At 40.6% G+C, this 19,935-nt stretch overlaps 2 protein-coding genes across 4 annotated transcripts in view; both read right to left on the bottom strand.

Moving 5' to 3' along the window:
* mpp2b (MAGUK p55 scaffold protein 2b) overlaps positions 1 to 16,285 on the bottom strand; it is a 46,575-nt gene extending 30,290 nt beyond the window's left edge. The window contains exons 1-2 of one of the 3 annotated variants that reach the window (XM_074663168.1): positions 16,081 to 16,285; positions 6,100 to 6,175 (exon numbers count right to left, since the gene is read on the bottom strand). In XM_074663168.1, coding sequence (XP_074519269.1) covers positions 6,100 to 6,130 — 31 coding nt within the window. In that variant the 5' untranslated portion in view covers positions 6,131 to 6,175; positions 16,081 to 16,285. Of the gene's footprint in view, positions 1 to 2,274; positions 2,533 to 6,099; positions 6,176 to 15,895 lie in introns of those variants that run through there. The other 2 variants (XM_074663167.1, XM_074663166.1) reach the window with 2 other exon arrangements.
* A 129-nt stretch (positions 16,286 to 16,414) lies between these two features.
* pyyb (peptide YYb) lies at positions 16,415 to 19,630 on the bottom strand. The gene is made up of 4 exons (XM_074663205.1): positions 19,329 to 19,630; positions 18,891 to 19,078; positions 17,277 to 17,357; positions 16,415 to 16,698 (listed from the first exon to the last, which is right to left on the bottom strand). Exons 2-4 carry the CDS (start codon positions 19,076 to 19,078, stop codon positions 16,674 to 16,676), a joined length of 294 nt encoding a protein of 97 aa, XP_074519306.1. The 5' UTR covers positions 19,329 to 19,630; the 3' UTR covers positions 16,415 to 16,673.
* Positions 19,631 to 19,935: the final 305 nt, after the last annotated feature.

The following is a 19,935-nucleotide window of genomic DNA, read 5'->3' on the forward strand; positions in this document are numbered from 1 at the left end:
TGATCAAGTGAACTCAAGTTTGAGTTTCCCGAGCCTGTTCTCACTTTGAACTAGCTGGTTAGTCGGAATCTACATTTCATCTGAATGACAAGCAAATCAGTCATTATTCATTCTTTCATTTTCTATACCGCTTATCCTGTTCAGGGTTGCGGGTGGCTGGAGCCTATCCCAGCTGTCATTGGGCGAGAGGTGGGTACATCCCGGACTGGTCGCCAATCAATCCTAGGGCTGACACAGAAACAGACAACCATTCACGCACAAACTCACATCTACGGACAGTTTAGAGTGACCAATTAACCCGATGGGCATGTTTTTGGGCTGTGGGAGGAAGCCGGAGGGCCCGGAGAGAACCCATGCATGCACAGGGAGAACATGCAAACTCCACACAGAAAGGCCCACCGGCCAAGGTGGAAATGAACAGGTGACCTTCTTGCTGTGAGGCTGCAGCACTAACCATTGCGCCACCGTGCAGCCCCAAATCAGTCATTATGAAAGTGTTAATTTTTAAAAAAAGCTATCAGACAAATAGTTGCTGGTGATTCCAGTTTCTACGAATCCAAAGTCCAAAGTAACAACAGCATCCATGTCTGTCTAATGAAACACTTTCCATAGATATCACTGTAACCCTGAACTCCTCTCTATACGGGCCAATCAGAACGATCCACCACATCACCATGGTGATGCTTGTTCCGAGCTGGCGTGAAAGGGACACAGCCTGGATCCCCTTATTAGCCTGCTGAAGGTCACCACTGGAGACACCACTTGTGATATTTGTTGACATTTTGCAAATGGACGGCAGCTCCCATTACAACCCCCCACATGGCCACAGAGGGTGAGGCAGAATTCTGAGTGAACTTCTTTCGGGTGGTACACTAACAAGCGAGTCGGCAGCTCTGGGCCGATGTGTTTTGATTTTGACTTTCCGTCTATTTTCACTGCAGCCGTTAATGAAAGAACAAACACATAGCTGGGATGTGATAGGGATGAAATAATTGCTAGTGTCACAGCATTATCTGAAACCCTCCGCCAGAACTGAATTAAAATGTCCCATTGTGTTAAAACCCAGCGATTATCTTTGACAGCGTAATCCTACCAACACGCTCCACTCAGTGATCCATCATCTGTGTTTGAACACTGCTTCATTAGTCCAGTAGGCACACAGAATAGTCCTCTGATAGTTAGAGGGCTTTGTTGAGGAGTGTGTGTGTGTGTTTGTGCGTGTTTGTGTGTGTGTGTGTGTGTGTGTGTGTGTGTGTGCGCGAGGTGAAAGGGAGAGAGTTATTTGAAGGTTGTGAGTCTGACACTTCCAAGCGTGCTGTCTCTGATCCGAACACTGTTGCATATGAATGACCCCCTACCTACTCCCTATGAATACACAATGCACAGGAGGTGTCTCTCTCTTTCCTGGTCCTCCTCTTTTTCCCACACACTCACGAGCTGTGAGACGGGATGTGAACGCTTTGACGGTAAACGTGATTCATCATGGCTGTCACCCATGTCATGTCGGGGTACATTACACAGCGGCAGATATCCCACAACATGCTGCACTTTGTGACACGCATAAAGAGTCAATGATGCTTCTACGATGACTTATTTAACATGACAACATCAAATATATGAACACAAGTGAAAAGTGGAGCTATATAAAGAGATATGGAGTCACATTCAGAGGATATTACAGTGTAGTATGCCACAACATGTAATATTAATGAACTTCTATGAAATATGGATAGGATGTATGGTGCTTCCCACTCCACGCTGTGTGAGCAAACATTATCCTGGGATTATCATCCAACAACAAATCCTTGGCTACTACATTTCTCACATAATCGCCTCCAAATGTGGTCTTTCTTTACTTTTCTCAAAGAAAAAACACAGTGATTTGAGTAAACAAACTGGTATGCTCTCCTCTCTCCTCTCCTCACTTTGGAGTCTCCTGCCTCAGATCCTCACACATCACACACTGCCCAGGGTCCTAATCTGTCTCTGCTCATCTCCATCACACTCTGGAGGTTTGAACCAGCGCGTCAGGAGCAGGTGCAATGCGAAATCATAACGCTAACTAGCCCTCAACCTGCCGCCGGCGTGTGCACAAGCACCTGCCTCCTTGCCGTTTTAACATTCATCCCAGATTAGCTTTCGCATACTTTATGTGTGAGAAAATTTCGCAAACCTGAGCAGAAGAGGAAAAAACAAACAGCCGGAGAACTTATTTGTTTAAGTAACACATCCTGCATCCTCACTCACTCAGCAGGTTAGGACTTGTGTTCTTACCGTCTCCCCCCAGCTTGATTTCCAGGCCTTCCAGGGAGTTGGCCGAGTCGCCCTCCTCTAGGGAGAGTCGTCCAAACACGCTGCCCGCCATGGTGAATAACACCTCTCTACAGTAACAGTAACACACCCTGTACTGTATCTGAAGCAGACTGAGATACACTCCTCTGTCTTCCTCCCTTTCTCTCTCCCTCTCCTCACTCTCTCCTCCCTCTTCACCTGCTCTTGACGTGAATGTGTATAAGCTCTGCCCGGCTGAGCAGCTCCTCCTCGCGCATGAATGAATGGAGACGAGAGAGGTGGTGTGTATGAGGCAAGAGAAAGGTGGGGGAAGAAAAAGAGGGAAGAGGGAGGGAGGGAAGTATGATGCTCTCATTAGGAGGAGGGAGGAGGAGAGGAGGAGAGGAACGAAGAGAAGGCATGGTGATTTTCCCTCCAGGGCTTTCCCTGTGGGGGTTAACTGGGGGAAGGAGCAGCAGAAGGCTGGCTTGCTGGGAGCAAAACTGGTCAGGGAGGAGGTGCAGAAGGAACTGACACATAAACAAGCGCTGACCTTCTATTAGTGACGTCACAGACGCAGGTAGAAACAAAGTAAGCCTTGCTGTCAGTGCTCATTTAGACTTTAGTATCTGAGTCTTCTGCTCATAAATCAAACAAAACATTTGTCAGAGTTCCTTCGCTGACAGGAGGAGAAAATATCTTGTGTTGAAAATCAAACCTGACCCTTTTCTAACCCTTCTCAAAGCTTGAGCAAAAATAGCCTTACTGGAAATGCTGTTCAGTGAAAAAAAGGACATGAATGAGTTTAGAGAAACAATCTGATGTGTGTTACTAAAAACGCCAGTCATCCAGCCTCAGCCCACGGCTGGTGTACAAAACAGGCCTGACTGACAGCCCATTACGAGAAAGAAACTCACATCTCAACTCTCCCTGGTACTGCTTCCCCTTTGCCTATTCTGCAGCTGACTGTGGCAATTTATGACAAAGCGATAATACACCATAAAGCTTTTGAGTTCTAGATTTGGCCATCTATTAACAAATACACCAAGGCTCTTAATTTCCCAGACATCTGGCCATGGCTTTTTTAATCTTTTATGAGTCTGGATTGAGCGCCTGTGGCAATGAGAGAGGAGGAAATGCATGGAAGCATGGCGATGTGCCAGTGTGGAGTTTAATACTGGCACCTTTTTTTGGCATTCAAACCAGGAAATGTAATTCTACTGCTGTCACAGAGCTAAATTTTCATCTTTGATACCAGCGCCAAGTAATACATCTAAAAATTCACGCTGACATGAAGCCAACGATGGAGGGCATCTATATGACTTCAGGAGGCAGAAATAATGAAGAAACTTTTGCATACCAGTACAAATCATTTGTTATATGCGGCAAAAGCAGTCACATGTTTGGGTGCCAGGATTAACTTTTTGGCCTGGAGTCCAGTCTCAGATATGATGCATTGTTTGGAGCTGCTGCCACATTTCTGAGATATTGCACTTCAATGTGTTTTCTGTTGTCCCCTTTTTCCATGTCTGTCTTGGAGTGTTACCAGGCTCTAATGAATATAAAAATACATCTCACAGGGAACAATCAGTAATCTTTAAATAAACAGGCATACATCTAAAATTTGAAGTGTAGAAAAAAACTCTTCATGCCAGATTAGATGAAACCCAAATGAAACATTCGGAGGCACTGTTGGGTGTTTCTGAGAAGCTTTAATAAAATTGAAATATTAAGTCAGCAAGCCAAGTTTTAGATGATTCTCTCCTTACATAATGTTTTGTTCTTTTGGCTAAAACTGGAGCAGTTTAATATCAGCTTTAAATGGAGAAACTCTACAGCCAGGGCTTCACTTTGTACATCACATAAAACTCATAATAAAAAGGATTTTGATGTTGATGCTGGCATATAAATGTTTCCCTGCTCCTTGTGGTCAGATGAGCTATCACACTAAAATGTTAACTTTCAGTCAATATTGATAATCATCAAGATAAATGTCAAATCATTATTTCTTTCAAAATCAAGGGCAGAATTTTGCGCCTGCATGAAAGACAGAGAAACGAGGCCCTTAATTAGCTTGTATCTGAGGTCAAGTATCCTGACAAGCTGTTTGAATCCCTCATTTGCTGAAAGGTAACGGGACAGATTTACTGTTTCAGTCTGTAGATTCTTCTGTTGGATCTTTGCATAATTTGATCTCTTTGATCAAAGATAGACTAAAGTGTATAATAATGATAACACATTATTTTATGTAGTTTTTATTTTCAAAAGAGTGATTATCACTTTTGTAGAGAAATGTTTTGAGCTGTGCACTTCCCTTAAGGTTGCTCAGGGCAGAGAAAATTGATAGTTCCTCAACTGTTGAGTTGTGCTGGAGCTGTGTTGGACTTTAAGTGTGTTTACAGTGAACCACAAAAGTTGTCTCCATGCTCTTGCTTTCCCACATCTTTAGTGTATATTTAGTTACATGCATTGTACCCCTTTATATAGACCATAAGTAACTCTGAACTATTGAAGTTGAGTGGCCTTTCTTGTCATCCATGATACTTTACTCTCCATTTCTTGCCGTGTTCTTTAAAAATTAAGTTAGAACATTAAAGGCACATTAGTGCACTGATATCTTCAGTGTTTTCTTGGTGTAATAACAGGTCTGAATTTATCAATTTCATATCAAAAATTTGTTGTATCCTACAGAAAAACTGCTCACAATAATTATTGTTTAAGTCCTAAATTTGACTGTGTGCATGTTTACTTTATTTGGATATCTACTGGGACACCATAGCAACACTTCAACTTCCAGTTCAAGTTGATCAACAATAGTTCAGATTGTACGAAGTTTTACAGTAGTTGTACACAACAGTTTTAATAGTTTTAATCATCAATCTTTACCTCCTCACTCTGCACCGTGCAAGGAGAAGATCAATACTCAATTTATTTACTCCTGCAACTAGGGATGAGTGGCTTTCACATCTGAAATGGTAAGATACCAATAACTGGTACCTGGCAATTGGTATCTGTGCTCAACAGTTCCAATTTTCAATACTTTTATGTGTGTTTATGTGGTAATAAATAAGTATTTGTTTGTTTTGTATGTTTTGTATTTGTTGAAAATTGCCAACTGTTCCACACCCTCACAGTCACAGGGATGTGTTTGATCCTCCGTGAATCAGTATTCAGCACTACAGACAGAATTTAGTCAGTACCCATAAAAGTACCTAATTCTGTGCCCATTCCTACCTACATCAGGAAAATGTGTTGGCAGACCCTAATCTTAATGATTCTGCATGATTGTGTCGATGGGAAATGCAGTCTTTATCCTGAAAAAACCTTACCAATTCCATCCAAAGAGGTCACCAGAATCAACAGATAAACTCCTTACTGTGCCTTTATAAAGAGATGTTTAATCGATCCTTCCTTTGGGTTTTACATGGTGCTATTTCAATCATCATTCATTAGTTATCAGGTCTTAACGAGACACTTATTTGAGCCTTCTAAAAAGGGTGTGTATGTATTTGCATGTGCGTGTGTGAAAGCAGCCTCTAGTGCAGATTAAACGTGCATGTGCGTTGAGTGGAGGGCTTCGGTTAATACAACAGCTAATCCTCGGAGGCATGACTGATCTGAAGCGGATTTTTAGCGCTCCATTAGCTAGCTCATTAAGTCACATTAGAACTCTGGAGATGAGATACATGTCCTGTGTGCTGGGGTAACCACGGGCCACTCACCATCTCCTCCTTCCTCTCCATATCGCTCCTGCTCACTCACACATATGCACACACACACACACTCACACACACATAGTGGGAGTTACAGCAGAACAGAGCCACTTACCGGAGTCAGAGCTAGATGTTGCCACGGGCATTTTAAAATTCTTCCCAGAGTCCTCCAAAAAAACTTGTTAGGTCAACTGCAATGAAAGAGAGACAAGAGAGCTGTATTGAAACTCTAATGAAGTATCGATTGGTTGTAAGGAAGCTAGATTTCTTGTTTGTTAGACCACAGAGGCAAAGTTCAGTTCTTTAAATTGTTTCACAAGAATGCTTTTGGATGTTTGATGGTTTGTTTTATCAGCTTTTTATGGATTTAATAGCTCTAATCTGTGAGGCGGGTTTAAGGTCTTTCCAGTTCAACAATCAGGGATCAGTAGAAGTCTTAATCCGGCCACGGCAAACAAAACAAATCTTTTTCCGTCATCATCACAGTCAATGGACTTAAATACGAGCTCTGCTCCAAACAAGCTCCCACACAGGACAACAGCCATCTAACTTTGTTAATAACCTTTAAATAGAACAGCCAGTTGCTCCGGTAACAGCCAAACAGTTTTAGCCGTCACGTCCGAGGGGAAATACTATTAGCAACAGTTGGAAAGATTGAGTGCACGGGGTGAGTGAGTGGGCAGGGGAGCTAACATTAGCTTAGTGAGGATCTCTGTGGAGGCTAATTGATCCGTTTAAAAACAGGCAAAGAGGAAAAGCAGCAAACATAACAGACAGGAGCAGAGAGGCTGAGTGAGTGCTGCTCTGGGAATTATCCTACCTGGCTTCATGAGGATTTCATTCAGGATCTTTAAAGTACACACAGTGAACAGGAATTAAAAGGGGACTCATATATAAAGACACATGATTTATGTTTGATTGTATCTAAACAGTGTGAGAGGGATCCTAAACTACATACATGTGTGACACACTCAGACAGGCACATACAGACATCAGAAGCACTTTCACCATGAAGGAATGTCGAGGCCAGGATACTTATATTACGTCAAAATTGGAGAAAATCAAACATTTTCTTTGAGGACTTTTAGGATTAAATGTTTTTTGACTATCTTCAACAGCCTCAGCATACACAAAGTGAAAGTAACCTGAAAAAGAGGACTCTTTGTTTCTCAAGGGCATCTTGTCACAAAATTTTATGGCCTTGTGAGCAAGAACTCTGACAATCAAACTTTTCAAGTTTTGAGGCATATTATGGCCTCAGATTCAGGGTTCTTTTGGCAAAACCCCAAAAGATTCACTAACTGTGAGCATTTTAAAAGGGCTCAGGCAGTAAAGGCTTGGGGAAAGAGAGAAAACAGAAGGAGGACGAGAAAGGGAGAAAGAGAAGGAAAGGACAGAGAGCAGAGAGAGGGATGGAAATAAGAGTGGAGATAGGATGGAAAAAAAAAAGTGAGAGGTGTTGACAAGAAGAGAGGAAGAAAGTGAGAGGAGAAGAAAAGAAGAACAGACAAAGAGAGAAAAGGAGGAAAGTGACAGTTGAGAAGGGGAGACGGGGGAAGAAGAGAGAGACAAGGGTGCAAGGGAGGGAGAGAAAAAAGACAGAAGAGAAGAAGATGGCAAAGAAAAGGAACATTGATGATAAAGAAAACACGTCACTTGATGAGGCAAAGACACTGTAACCGAGGATGCTGATTTATGGTTGCCATGGCAATCACTATCCATAGTGGGACCAGTGCAGGCGCAAAAACCAACAATGTCACCTCAGGGTCAGAGTGAGTGTGAATTTGTGCAAAACAAAATCAGTCTAATTATTGTTGACCTGATTTAAAGAGGTAGACCATCTCTGTGAATGCCCAGAAATGAAGGATTAAAATGAACTGGCCACAGGGGGTGCTGTTAGTAACAGTTTTTGCATTTTTTGTGCAGAGAAATTCAGCATTTGGGTGTATTTAGTTGCTGCTAACTAATCGCTGATTAGTACAGCCTCCCATCTGTTTATCATCAGTTCTCTGTGTTGTAAACATACACACACTCATTACAGTTAGTAGGGCTGAGGTCAACCAGAGTACACACTGCTGCACACCAACTGGGATTTCTGTTGGATATCCATTTTCAGTCGCTATGTAAACAGCTCAGGAGAGACTCTCTCTTTCCCAGAGTAAGGCCCTAAAACTGGAATATTCTGTCCACAGAAATAGTCATATTGATGCGACTGTTTCTTTGTCTCAGCAGGAAGGTAAAATGTTGCCACACCAGTGACTTCAGGAAAGATGGAGCAGTTCTTCTATTGTTTCTCTTTAATCTCAGCCTCCTGCTGGGAACATGGTGTCCCTAAAAGTGCACCTGTAGGCCAGTAGTAAGCTACACTGTGGGGTCTTTGAAGTGGATTTTCCCCCTTCGGATGTGCATAAACAGCCACATATGGTGAGAAAAATACACAGACACTGAATCTGCTTATTTCAGAGATCAGACTGCATGAATTGCCTGATCATTTTTCGTAAACAGCTGATAACGTGATAATGTAATCTTCTGTTGGAAGACACTTTGTCACCCAAACATGATGATATTCTTAATGCACCATTCCATAAATCTGTCACCCATCATGCATTCATTTTGCAGTAACCTGGATTATCTGTTTGCATGTTTGAATAAAGTCCATTGTTTTTGCTCTTCTATATATAACTCGCCCTCTGTGTCTTATGTAATCGATCTATTTCTCCTAACCCACTGACATGTCATGTTGGATTTGGAATACCAGATGATCTCACTGTTACAGACTGAGAGAAATAGAGAAACTTTGAAAAAGTGACAGATTTTCTAAGCACTGCTTTTACTTTTCTCAATCTGCAGGTTAAATTGATTCAATGAACTGTTTCTACTTAGGTTTTCCAGCAGATTTTCTGATACTTTTGTGTAAGCATGTAGGGTCTAGACACTACCAGTCACTGGTAAGGACAGGTTTCTCTGGTTACTGGTTGTTATTCTTCTATGACACTGAAACACATTCTTCTTGCTGAGGGGTCAGGTGCTCATGTAAAACTCAGATCTGTGTGGATCAGGTCTCTAATACTGCATACCGTTCCCCCTGGCTTATCTGCGTGATCCCGTGTTTCCACTGTGAAATGTCGGGAGCTTGTTAAAAGTGTTCAGTGACCACAGTGGCCGCCGAGAAGTCAAAGCCGATTGCTGAGCGGCTCAGTCGTGCTTGAGCAGCGGGGGGGTTGGGTCAGGGTTGGAGGGTTGTTCACTCTGCCACTCATCCTGTTTCTTTTTTTCTTTGCTGATGGAGAATAATTAGCCCAGATCTAATGACAGTGCGGGCGCTGCCACTGGTGGCCTTTCCTGTTAATTGGTGGCATTTTCAGGCTGAACGTTGAGGTCTAACAAGCAGCGATCAATCTACAGTCCAGGATTTGAAAGGATTTCTCATGAAACAGACATAAGACTGCAGTAATATTTTGTGCAGAATTAAGATTTTTTCTTTTTCTACAGGTTGAGAAGACCCTTCTTGTCTTCAAGACAGATCTTGACATGTAAACTGTCTTTACTTGCTGAGTGATGCTTCATTTCTCTTTCTCTGTTTTGTCAATACACACACAAACATGCATACACACACACAAAACGCTTAATCTTCAAGTTGCAGGAAAAGAGCAGCTCAATAGCACAGCTGCCATGATATCACATGACCTGCTATCATCTCTTCACTGTTATCTATTAAAACAAGAGGCCAGCTGGGCGTGAGTGTGTGTGTGCATGTGTGCAAGTGTGTGCCGTTTTCATTCATGCCCACATATCTCTAATTACATATTCCCCGACCTCTTAAATGCACTCTCAGAAATAACCCTTTAAGTTAGAAATAACAATGTTAACGTAAATCCCTACATCTCAGAGGTCTTACATTAGCAGAGATGAGGTCAAAGGTCAAGCCTTTGGTGTTTTAAAAATATCTGCTCAAGCTCAAGAAAACAAGAGCTACTGCAATTTTCAAAAACATGATATAAGAATAAGGTCTTTATTTGACCTAATGACGGCATTTTGTCCATAATTTTAATCCGCTTGCATCACATTTTTGTGCCTGGAGGTTTTATGTTAAGTTTGCATGTCTACAGTTAAAAACTTAATGAACAAAATTAATTAATGCTCCTATCATTCTTGTTTCTTAATTAGCAAGTTGTAGATTATATCCCTCTAGTTTACTTTGAAGCATTGAATTTCAAATGCTACATCTTTAAATAAAAGCTGAATCCATGTGTATGATTTTTTTTTAGGTTCGGTCTTTCTTCACATTTCATCCAGGAGCTGTGACAGCCCAGGTGTTTGTATGCCAAGTGTAAAACGCCCTGAGCCATTCCCACAGTGAGGCTGCATTAAAGCCTGTGAACATGCACACACACACTCACACATACACACACACACACACACACACACACACACACACACACACACACACACACACACACACACACACACACACACACACACACACACACACACACACACACACACACACACACACACTTCCATGCACCAGCGACCAAACAAGTCTTAATCCACACATGCAGGCTGGCGTCAGGCCTAAAAATAACCCTGTGCTCCCACAGGTTCAGCTCCTCTCATTACTTGACAAGGGAAAACTGTCGTATCCAAGACAACCGTGAGCAGCTCTTTGCCTTTTTCCCCGGCGCTTTGCCATGGCAACAAGGGAAAATGCGTAAAATAATAATAAGTTGGAGCTAAAATTGGGCCTATTAAAAGGTCTGAGCTGTACGTTGACACTGAGCTGCTCTTTTTCTGAGAGGAGGGTCAGGAACTGTGTTTTCAATTGCCAACTCAAATTCAACAATGGATGTTTTTCTGATTAAAAAAAATACCAATGATGGTATTTTTTGGAAATACAGCCAAAAGTTTACCACATGAGTCAGAAAATAAAAGAGAAAATCTTAAAACAGCCCTGGAGGTATGTAATCATACACATATAGTTTGACATCATGAACTGAGATATAAAATCATCTTCCTCATCTGTTGCCACTAAAATACATAGATTCCAATCCACTCACAACTTCTTACAGAATCGATAAAAAGACATTTAAAAACTGCAAAGATGTATTCTTCTGAGAAGGAAACAAAAACACCTTATGAGGTTTATACTTTTCTTAAAGGGGAGCTAAAAGGTCTCAAGATCACATTCTCCTCGTGTCTGCCCTTGATAGTCTTCTGGAAAGCATCTCGTTGTTTTTGACGGTAAAAACTAAACTCTATCTCAGCAGACAACAATAAAGCAAGCCATTCAATTTCATTTTCTGTGGGCTATTATCAACAGTAATATCAAAACAAAAGCATAGAGGTCTTTTGAAGGAGGGAATCAATTCAAGTGCACTTTGGAGCTGTGTGCATGCTTGACTGACTACAAAAATAAAAGGTGTGCCATCCTGCCTGCATGCATATTAACACACAATGTAAGGGAACAGAGAGGGTACAGATTCAGCTTGAAGGATACCTGAGAATATATAAACATTAATGTTGAGCAATTAACCAGATAGACAGATTTTGGACTTATTCAATCTCTATTTACAGATTCTACATAATCTGAGGGTTGAGGTCTGGGATTAGTCTGGAATATTTTTATATATTTGAGTTAAAGTCATGGTGTCTTTTCAGGACTTGAACAGCTTTAGTAATCAGACTGTGAGACTGCTTACCTTCTGGAAAACTATTAACAGTGAAGCTGAGACCCAATGAGAACAGATGGATGGCTGCTACTGCCAGGGATGGAACAAACCAAGAAATACAGAAAAGCGCCTCTTGAAGAAACATTTTCAGACTTTTAGCCTCTATTAAGAGACAGAAAAGTTAATGAAGTTAGGAACAAGAGGGGGAGCATTGACAGATGACATGCTGTACAGAGCCGTTGGTCAAATTTGTACCCAGTCTGGTTTGTGGACGGAGTCCTCACTTCACAGGTCAGGCAACTTAAACACCAATTTAAGTCAACTTCTCATTTACAGTTGTATATTTTAAGGCAATTTTTCTTCACTTTTGATCTATATTGATGTGATAACTTTTAAAGCTGCTTTGTGGTCTGTAACCAGTACAGTCCTTTAAAAAAAAAAAACAACGAAAATTATTTTATTTTTTATTTCATTTATGTGTTTTTCATACTTATTATTATTATTGTTATTTTTTTATCTTCCTTTTATTATTATTATTATTATTATTATTATTATTATTATTATTATTATTATTATTATTATTATTATTATTATATTTTAGTTTTTTTTTTTTTTTTTTTTTTTTAGGGTTAGGCCTTGGGAGGGTGGAGGGTGGGGTGGGGGGTTGTTTTGACTTGCAGATGTGATTGATGGCCATTATGTTATTTGTATATATGTCTTCTGTCTGACTGTCACTCTGTTTGTCCTATTTGATAAAAAATGTTTCATAAATAAAGTTGGAAAAAAAACCCTGGCAAGACTTAATTTATTGATGTTCTTGCATGTCAGAATTAAAGGCTCAAAGCAGTTATGTCCTATGTGACTGCTATTTAGGGATGGGTATCAATAACCAGTGCTTGGGTAAAAAATAATTATAAATGGTTTGATCCATAGACATTTGCCTTTATGCTTAACATTTCCCTTGTTGATTCTTTACATTCGTCCAGAGCGACTGGATCTTACACTGACGCCAAATGACATGCCAAACATCAACCAAACATAACAGTCAGCAGCAGGATTTCCAAAACAATGGCAGAGAGATCCAAGTGATCCATAGCTTGGCTTCACTTTACCAAAGCTCAAAGTACAATTTGTGCAAAGATGTAATATCATGCAAGGGTAGCAACACCACCACCATGTTAAAGCGTTTTTTGACAAACAGAGTTGAAATCACGAGTTTAATGTCATATTTATTTACTTACAAACTCAATAAAATGCATCAATCAGGAGGGTATCAATAAAGAATGGGATCAATAAGCAGACTCGATATAATGGCATTGGTATCAGTGAAATCTCATCCATACCCACCCTTACTACTATCAGTGTTTTGATGTGAGCTTTTCTGTGCATCATAAGACAGGACATTCTATCTTTAGATACCACTTGTTGCTTTCTTCTCCCTCAGCTGATGGGGTCTGTAATTAGTGCAACAATAATTAAATGTCACACAGATAACACTGAGAGGCTAAAGGACTGAGGCTAGTGCTGAGAGCCACCTGAGGGGCCTTTTACAATCTCCCCCCCGCTGGGATTTCATTAAAGCTCACCTCTTCTCTGAAGGAGCAGCTTTAAGGGTATAACCTGAGGTTATGTTACTGCTTCCAGGTCACTAAAATAACTCTTGAGAAAAACTCTGGAGGTTACAGCTGGAATAAAACTGGATAACACAGAGCTTTAGGACCACAGTGGCACACAAGCTAACCACAGCAGCATATACTTTATGGGTTGTGGAGTTGAGTTAATAAAGTAAAGTTAATTTGAAAAGGCGATAGCTGAGAGCTGGATTTTACTTTTCTTTGAACTCTCTTTTGATCATAAAAAATGCAAAACTTAGTGGTTGCTCAAGGGCTTGACCAATTTTGCCAGGTACCTTCTGTGAAAACACAGAGCTTAAAAAGAAGTCACGTCCGATGATGTTCAGGAAAAGGCAGTATCTAAGGATTAACATGATGTTCAAGGCTGGGCTGGCTTGTTGAGCATGTTTTCCTTCAAGCAGCTGCTTCATTGAGCTGCTCACTGTTATCAATCAGCATGGATATATTTGGTCTGGTTACAAGCAGTGCAATAAAAACTCTGTCACAGCTAATAATGTTAATAATCAGATGTCTAAGTGTTGAAAATCACTTGCACACAGGTTGATTTCCTCATTCACGGAAGTAGTGTTCCTTTCTGCGCCTGCAGTGCAGCTGGGGATAATAACTATGTTTGATTTGACCTACTAAATTATTTGTAGAGTCCAGGTAATAATACTTTCCTAAACGCCTCCAGCAAAACACAAGCTAGCAAAGGGTTAAATATTTACGTTAATTTACGTTACCTGCCAAAGAGAAGGCGACACACACCATCGAGAAGCTCTCTTTTTTGCATGATTGGTTTCATGTTTTACAAGCGAAGTGATAAATGCAAATGAAGATCTCAGTGTTTTTGTTACAGTTTGACTAACTGTGAAAAATGAAATGCCAAAAGTGTGTTCAGACTGGTTTGTGGACTGAAAGAGCCCGTCTCAGGAGCTGTTAGTGTTCTCACTTTTCCAAAAATGTAAACAGCCCCAGTGACATTCTCTGTTTTGATGTAAATTAAAGTCATACATGACATAGGAGCACAGCATAGTTAAAGAAGATCTGTCATATTTATTTTTTACAGTATTATGGGCATAAAGTTAGTGATACAAACCAAATTTGGTCTTCTGAATGCCATACCACCTCTAAGATTTTTACCCTCTGTCCATTTCCTACAACAATCATAAAAAGAAGGTGGATGAGGTAGCAGGTGTAGGAGTGAATGAACAGATTGGTTTTATGAATGACACTGCAGAGGTTGAATAAAGATGCTGGAGTGATGAGAGCTGCTGCAGATTAACCTCCATGTGGAATCAAGTATAGGGGACTTACTTCTCTAAGCCTCTCTGTCTACGAATAGGAGATGACTTCCTGTTTGATATGGTTAGAAATGATGCAGTAAAACTTTCAAAGTAGAATGGTATTGTTACACAATACATTAAAGCATTTTTTTTTCACAAGGTGACAAATTCAAGATTAGCCAGATACGTTGCACTTAGTATACTGAATAATATTCCAGTTTTTCCCAAACTGGTGAAACACTCCCAATCTTAATTTAAGAAAGGCTCTGCCTCATGAGGTGGCTTCCTTTTAACCCATTCATATTGCTAACCTTCTGTTGGTTAACATAACTGATGTCATCCTTGTGTTTTTCTATAAGTCCCAGTCTCCTGACGTCAATTCTGTTCTGTCTGTTTTAATGTGTTGCTCTTTACAGATTTAAAATAAGCATATGATTTTACAGCAGTTTTTTTTTTTTTGTTGTTGTTGTTGTTGTTGTTGTTGTTTTAAGATTTAATGCTTGTTTTGCCTGTGCAATTTTCTGAATGACTAAAACAAGTTTGGGCAAAATAGATGCAACTTGTTTGAATTGGGTTACACTCTGTTGGGGGTTATTTGAAACTACACTGAATCACCCGTGTATTAATCATCCTGCGCTTTTGTACATTGTACTGTTACAAGAATTGTGCATGGTATTTCTTCATCTCTAAGGATACTGGCCAGCTCTTTCCCTTATTTATCATCCTCCACTCGGCACGTCAGGCTCTTTCCTGCACCCACACCTCTATTGGTCCCCACGCGCTCCAACGTCTTTGCTTGTGGGCATGCGCGATGGCAACGAACAGGTGCATGACGTCTGTCCAGCCGCTGTTATTAAGATAACAGAATTCATCTTCCACTTTCACCTTCAGTAATTTAATTACAGCACAATTATCAGGGATAAAGCTGTCAAAACCCGCCTTTCAATCTGTGGAAGTAGCACAGGTGCAAATAGCCTGAGGATAATTAGGCTAGCTGAATAAAAATTGCATGTGGCGACTGGCTGAGGACGATGGGGCGTTAAGAAGCACGAGTGTTTACAAGAGGCAATGCGTCTTGTGATATATCAGAGCGTACCCCTGTTATTGCTAGAAGATTGGCCCATTAACCACACATTTGGCGTCTCTGTAAAGACCAAATCTCTCAGAGTCGGTAAAATCTCAGGGGGCATGAATTAACGTCTTATGTGTAATAACATCCACATAGTACCTTCACTTCATCTCTGGAAAGCTCTTCCCAGAGAAATGCATTCATTTCATCCATCAAACTACACTAAAAACGACGTTTTCTCTGTGACAAACAAACCAAAGGTCGAAGCGCTCACCTGTCCGGTCACCTTTATCCGGATGTCTACTCGGTCTAAGCTGCAGAAGAGATGTTTGGGGTACCTCCGCTGGTCCACTCTCGTTATTTGAAGCACGGTAGCTCTGGTTTAATCAGTGCAGGCACTTTCACTACACTGAAGCCGAATGCAACCCACACAAACTGCTATCTTTACCGAGACCTCACCTTAAACGGCTCGCGTGCTCTCACAAATAGCTCCATCGATTAAAAGCCAATTGGCTGCTCTGCGCGCGCTTATCCCGTCTCCCGGAGGATTTGCGGGACGGTTTTTGTGGTGGCAGAAGCGTCTCTCGGTGTGGTATCCCGATGAGAAGTTGAAGTGTGTCTGCTACCGACGATACAAACCCTGACAAGAGCAGCACTAAGGTACTCTACCTCACCAGCTCATGAAAGGGGATACAGTGCCATCTAGCGACAGGAAGAGGAAATGCACTCATTACATTCACAATAAATAAAGAGGCAGCAGTCCTTGTTTGACTATTTAATACTTTTACTCCATTTAAATTCTTTATTGTAAAGTGATTGATTTTAATATAAATTATTTACATTTTTGGCCAAAGAACAGACAGGTTCACTGAGAGAGGAAGACAAACAGACGGGAGGAAAAGAAGGAGATCAGCATGCACATTAAATAATCAAAAAATGGAGTCACAGAGTCAGTTGCAGGAAGTCTGAAAGAATCTTAGCGCTTTGGGATTGTTGGCAAATCAAAACATCTGGGGTGGAGTCGTCTGGGTGAGGGGTAACACTGGGCTCATTTACCACTGTTCACCATAGTCCGAGCTGTTGGACAAGAGAGGAAAAAAAATTAGAGGATTGATTTTTAGCTTGCATCCTTTGACAGAAAACACATTGGCTATTTGATCGTGACATTAAATTGATGGCATAATCAATACACAGTTTAAATCTTCAATAAGATAAAATGCTGATCAATACTCACTTGAATTGGAAAATTATATCATCAAGTAGATTGCTGGGATAATAAACAATAATGTAGTCCCTCTACCAAGCGATTTGTGTTGACAAGATAATCTGTCACTCTGAAGACACTTTAATGGATTTATGTGGAATAGACATTTCTAAAAATATCTGTCATCATGAGCCAGTCATGTAGTCACAAATATAACTACCAATAGACAGGTTTAAGATCCTGAAACATCTGAGCTTTGATTTGTTTAGTCCTTAAAATGGAATTTAATTTCTCTTTCTATGATTGACTTAGATATTACACATGGATGTTTTGTCCTCCACTTTCAAATTATCCTAAATTCAAGGCATGTTGATGCTGATTTATGTATAATTTTTTAAAGAAACACTAGCCCAATGAGATCAAACCAGGTATCTCTTCTTTTTATATTTACCTTGGTTCAGTGTCTTGGTTTGTATCACCACCAAACAGCAGCCATGCCATTGCCTGCTCAGGAGTAGACCTCTTCCCATACCTGCAGAAAATGAAAAAACACTACAGGTAAGTACTTCTTGGAGATATATTGGAGAGCTCTGGACTCCATCAGTCTTGCTATGAATTTTAACTATGGGCCATCTTTTCTCTTCTCTTTTTTTTAAGAATCATCAAGCTGTGAACAGGGTGAGTTAGTGGCACACACACCCTGTTGAGTTTTTATCAGCAATCCTCTCTCTGCTTTCTCTACACTCCCATCACAAATCAGCTAAGCAATTATCTGAGAGGGGAGGGGAGTTTTCAAGTTCAGAGCCTCAGGTCCAGCCAGGCAAACACATCGAGCTCCTCAGACTTTGTCTTTTCAAGCGTCTTTTACTAAAATCAATGTCTGGTCACTGAAGAGTAAATCTTCTTTTGTTTAAAAAGCTAAGCTGGGATTTGTTTGAGTGTCATGACCGATTCAGACTGTTTAATTACAGAACAGGAGCGTCAGTTGTGAGACTTTACCCAGGGATAATGTTCACCTTTCAGATGGTCCAGCTGGAAAGTGAAACTTCACAGTATGACAGATGCTTTAAGGAGGACATTTGCCTGGTAGCACGAACAGTGCACTTTCTAAAGGTTAGCACTTATCTGATCCAAGCTCACACCAGTGATATGATCTGGGCTATATGTTGGGTTTGACAGATAAAAGCAGTCCGAATCCTACAATAAATCATCTGTGCTGTATTTTTGGAGTTGAAAGTGTAAAATAGTGTTTTTTTTCATTTATGCTTTAAAAGTACAGTGCAAAAAATAAAAAAGCCATAAACTGGACTCAAGGATTTTAAGTAAGTCTATCACAAGATTTTGGGCAGCAACAAAGCAGTTACAGGCTTCAACCTGGTCGTTAAGTCATATAATCATCCGGGGAAAAGCCAACCCTCCTGTCCTCTACCTCATTATTTCTTGTAACAACCATGAAAACACAGATATACATCGTTAGAATAAAGATCCAGAAGCTATGTAAGGGTCAAACTGGCAGATGAAAGTCTTGGTTATGGGAAGGGAAAATGTGTTTAAGTCATTTGTTAACAGGGAGGTTAAGGATTCAAACCCCAAAGTGTGCAACCAGGTAAATGCTGATGGGTGCTTTAGCAGCCTCTGCCAATGTGGATATAATGGGTGAATGTGACATTTCATATATATATATATATATAAAAAAAGTGGTCAGAAGACAATTTATTTACCATTTCAAAGTTAGGTTTTGGTCCAGATCGGTCTCTCTTTGCTAACTTAACCTCAGGTCAGAGACTGAGTCACTACCTGTCTGAACCACACTGCAGAGTTCAAAGAGAAATATTCCTTCCTGACAGTTTTCAGGCCAACTGCATGTCAATGTCAGAGTATCAAACTTTTTTGTTACCCTAAAGAGTCCAAACTTCACTGTCTGTGTTCAGTAAGCTCTGGTAGTTGTGCTCTTTGGAACAATCCATGCACTGTCCAGTCATAAATGCGCAACCAAGAACACAAGAATATGTTTCAGTACATTTTTTTTTTTTTAAATGACAAAGCTTTAGTGGACCAGGCTCACCTCTGTCTGGTGATGAGGTTGACATAGTGTCTGACAGCTGCGTGGTATTTGGCCCAGTCCTCCGGAGACGCGTTGTTTCCCGGACTCTCCGGTTTGGGAGGATATGCGTCCGCAAAGCTGCTCAGACATACCAGCAAGCAGAGCATAAGCGCTGCGAACATCATCCACGATCTCAGTAGGTTGGCCATCTGAGGAGAGGATGGAAACACACCAAGGTAAGAAAAAAAACATCATGAAGAAAAACTTATTGGGGTTGAAAAACCGCGATTGTGTTTAACGTTTAAGTTTCATGCAATTTTACGCCTTCGCCCAAATGCACGAAAAGTCCAAAAGTATCCTTTAGTTTAATATAAAAACATATTACAGGATACAAAGTATTTGTTTGTAGAGATGTTACACAAATAACCACACAGGAGTAAAGAAAGTAAGAAAACTTACTTTTTGACAGTTGCTTCTTGATGTTGTCACTCTGGCTGAGCGCCTGTCCTTCTGCTCTCCTCTGGTCTTCTGGGGTTATATAGCGTGAGACGGATACCTGATGCGCACCGAGCAACAGTTAACCACACCCCTCAAATCAGTAGCAGCGCGTGGAGGGGGGGGACTTATCTCTGAATAAATAAATCAAAAGTCGATCAAGATTAGTTTCGCTGCAAAATATTGACTCAGGTTTGATTCGGAAGTTGATTTAGATGTATGACTAGGGAATGACGCAGGTCCCAGGTGTGAAAAAAAATGTAATCTTCGTGGTTTCTTTGTGAGGCTATGTTAGTTCGACACTTAAATTTTACATTTCTAAGCTTCTTTTATTCAAACTTTTTTTTTTGTGACTCACTCACAGTACACTAAAAATAAAGAATAAAAAGAAGCAGACATATTGTGTTTTTCTCTACTGCCTTTTCAGCACCACGAACAGCGCCAGGAGCCAATAAAATAGTCCCCCTGCTATGTTTTACGACATCAAATCACACAGTTTAAAGGCAGCATAAGCTGCAGCCCAGTAAGCACCATGTCTGCAACTGTAAATCTTAAGGTTTACTGGCTTATT

The sequence above is a fragment of the Halichoeres trimaculatus genome, unplaced genomic scaffold (assembly GCF_033239565.1).
Source record: "Halichoeres trimaculatus isolate MK-OKI-2021-1 unplaced genomic scaffold, fHalTri1.1 fHalTri1_scaffold_23, whole genome shotgun sequence".
In the NCBI taxonomy this organism is placed as follows: domain Eukaryota; kingdom Metazoa; phylum Chordata; class Actinopteri; order Labriformes; family Labridae; genus Halichoeres; species Halichoeres trimaculatus.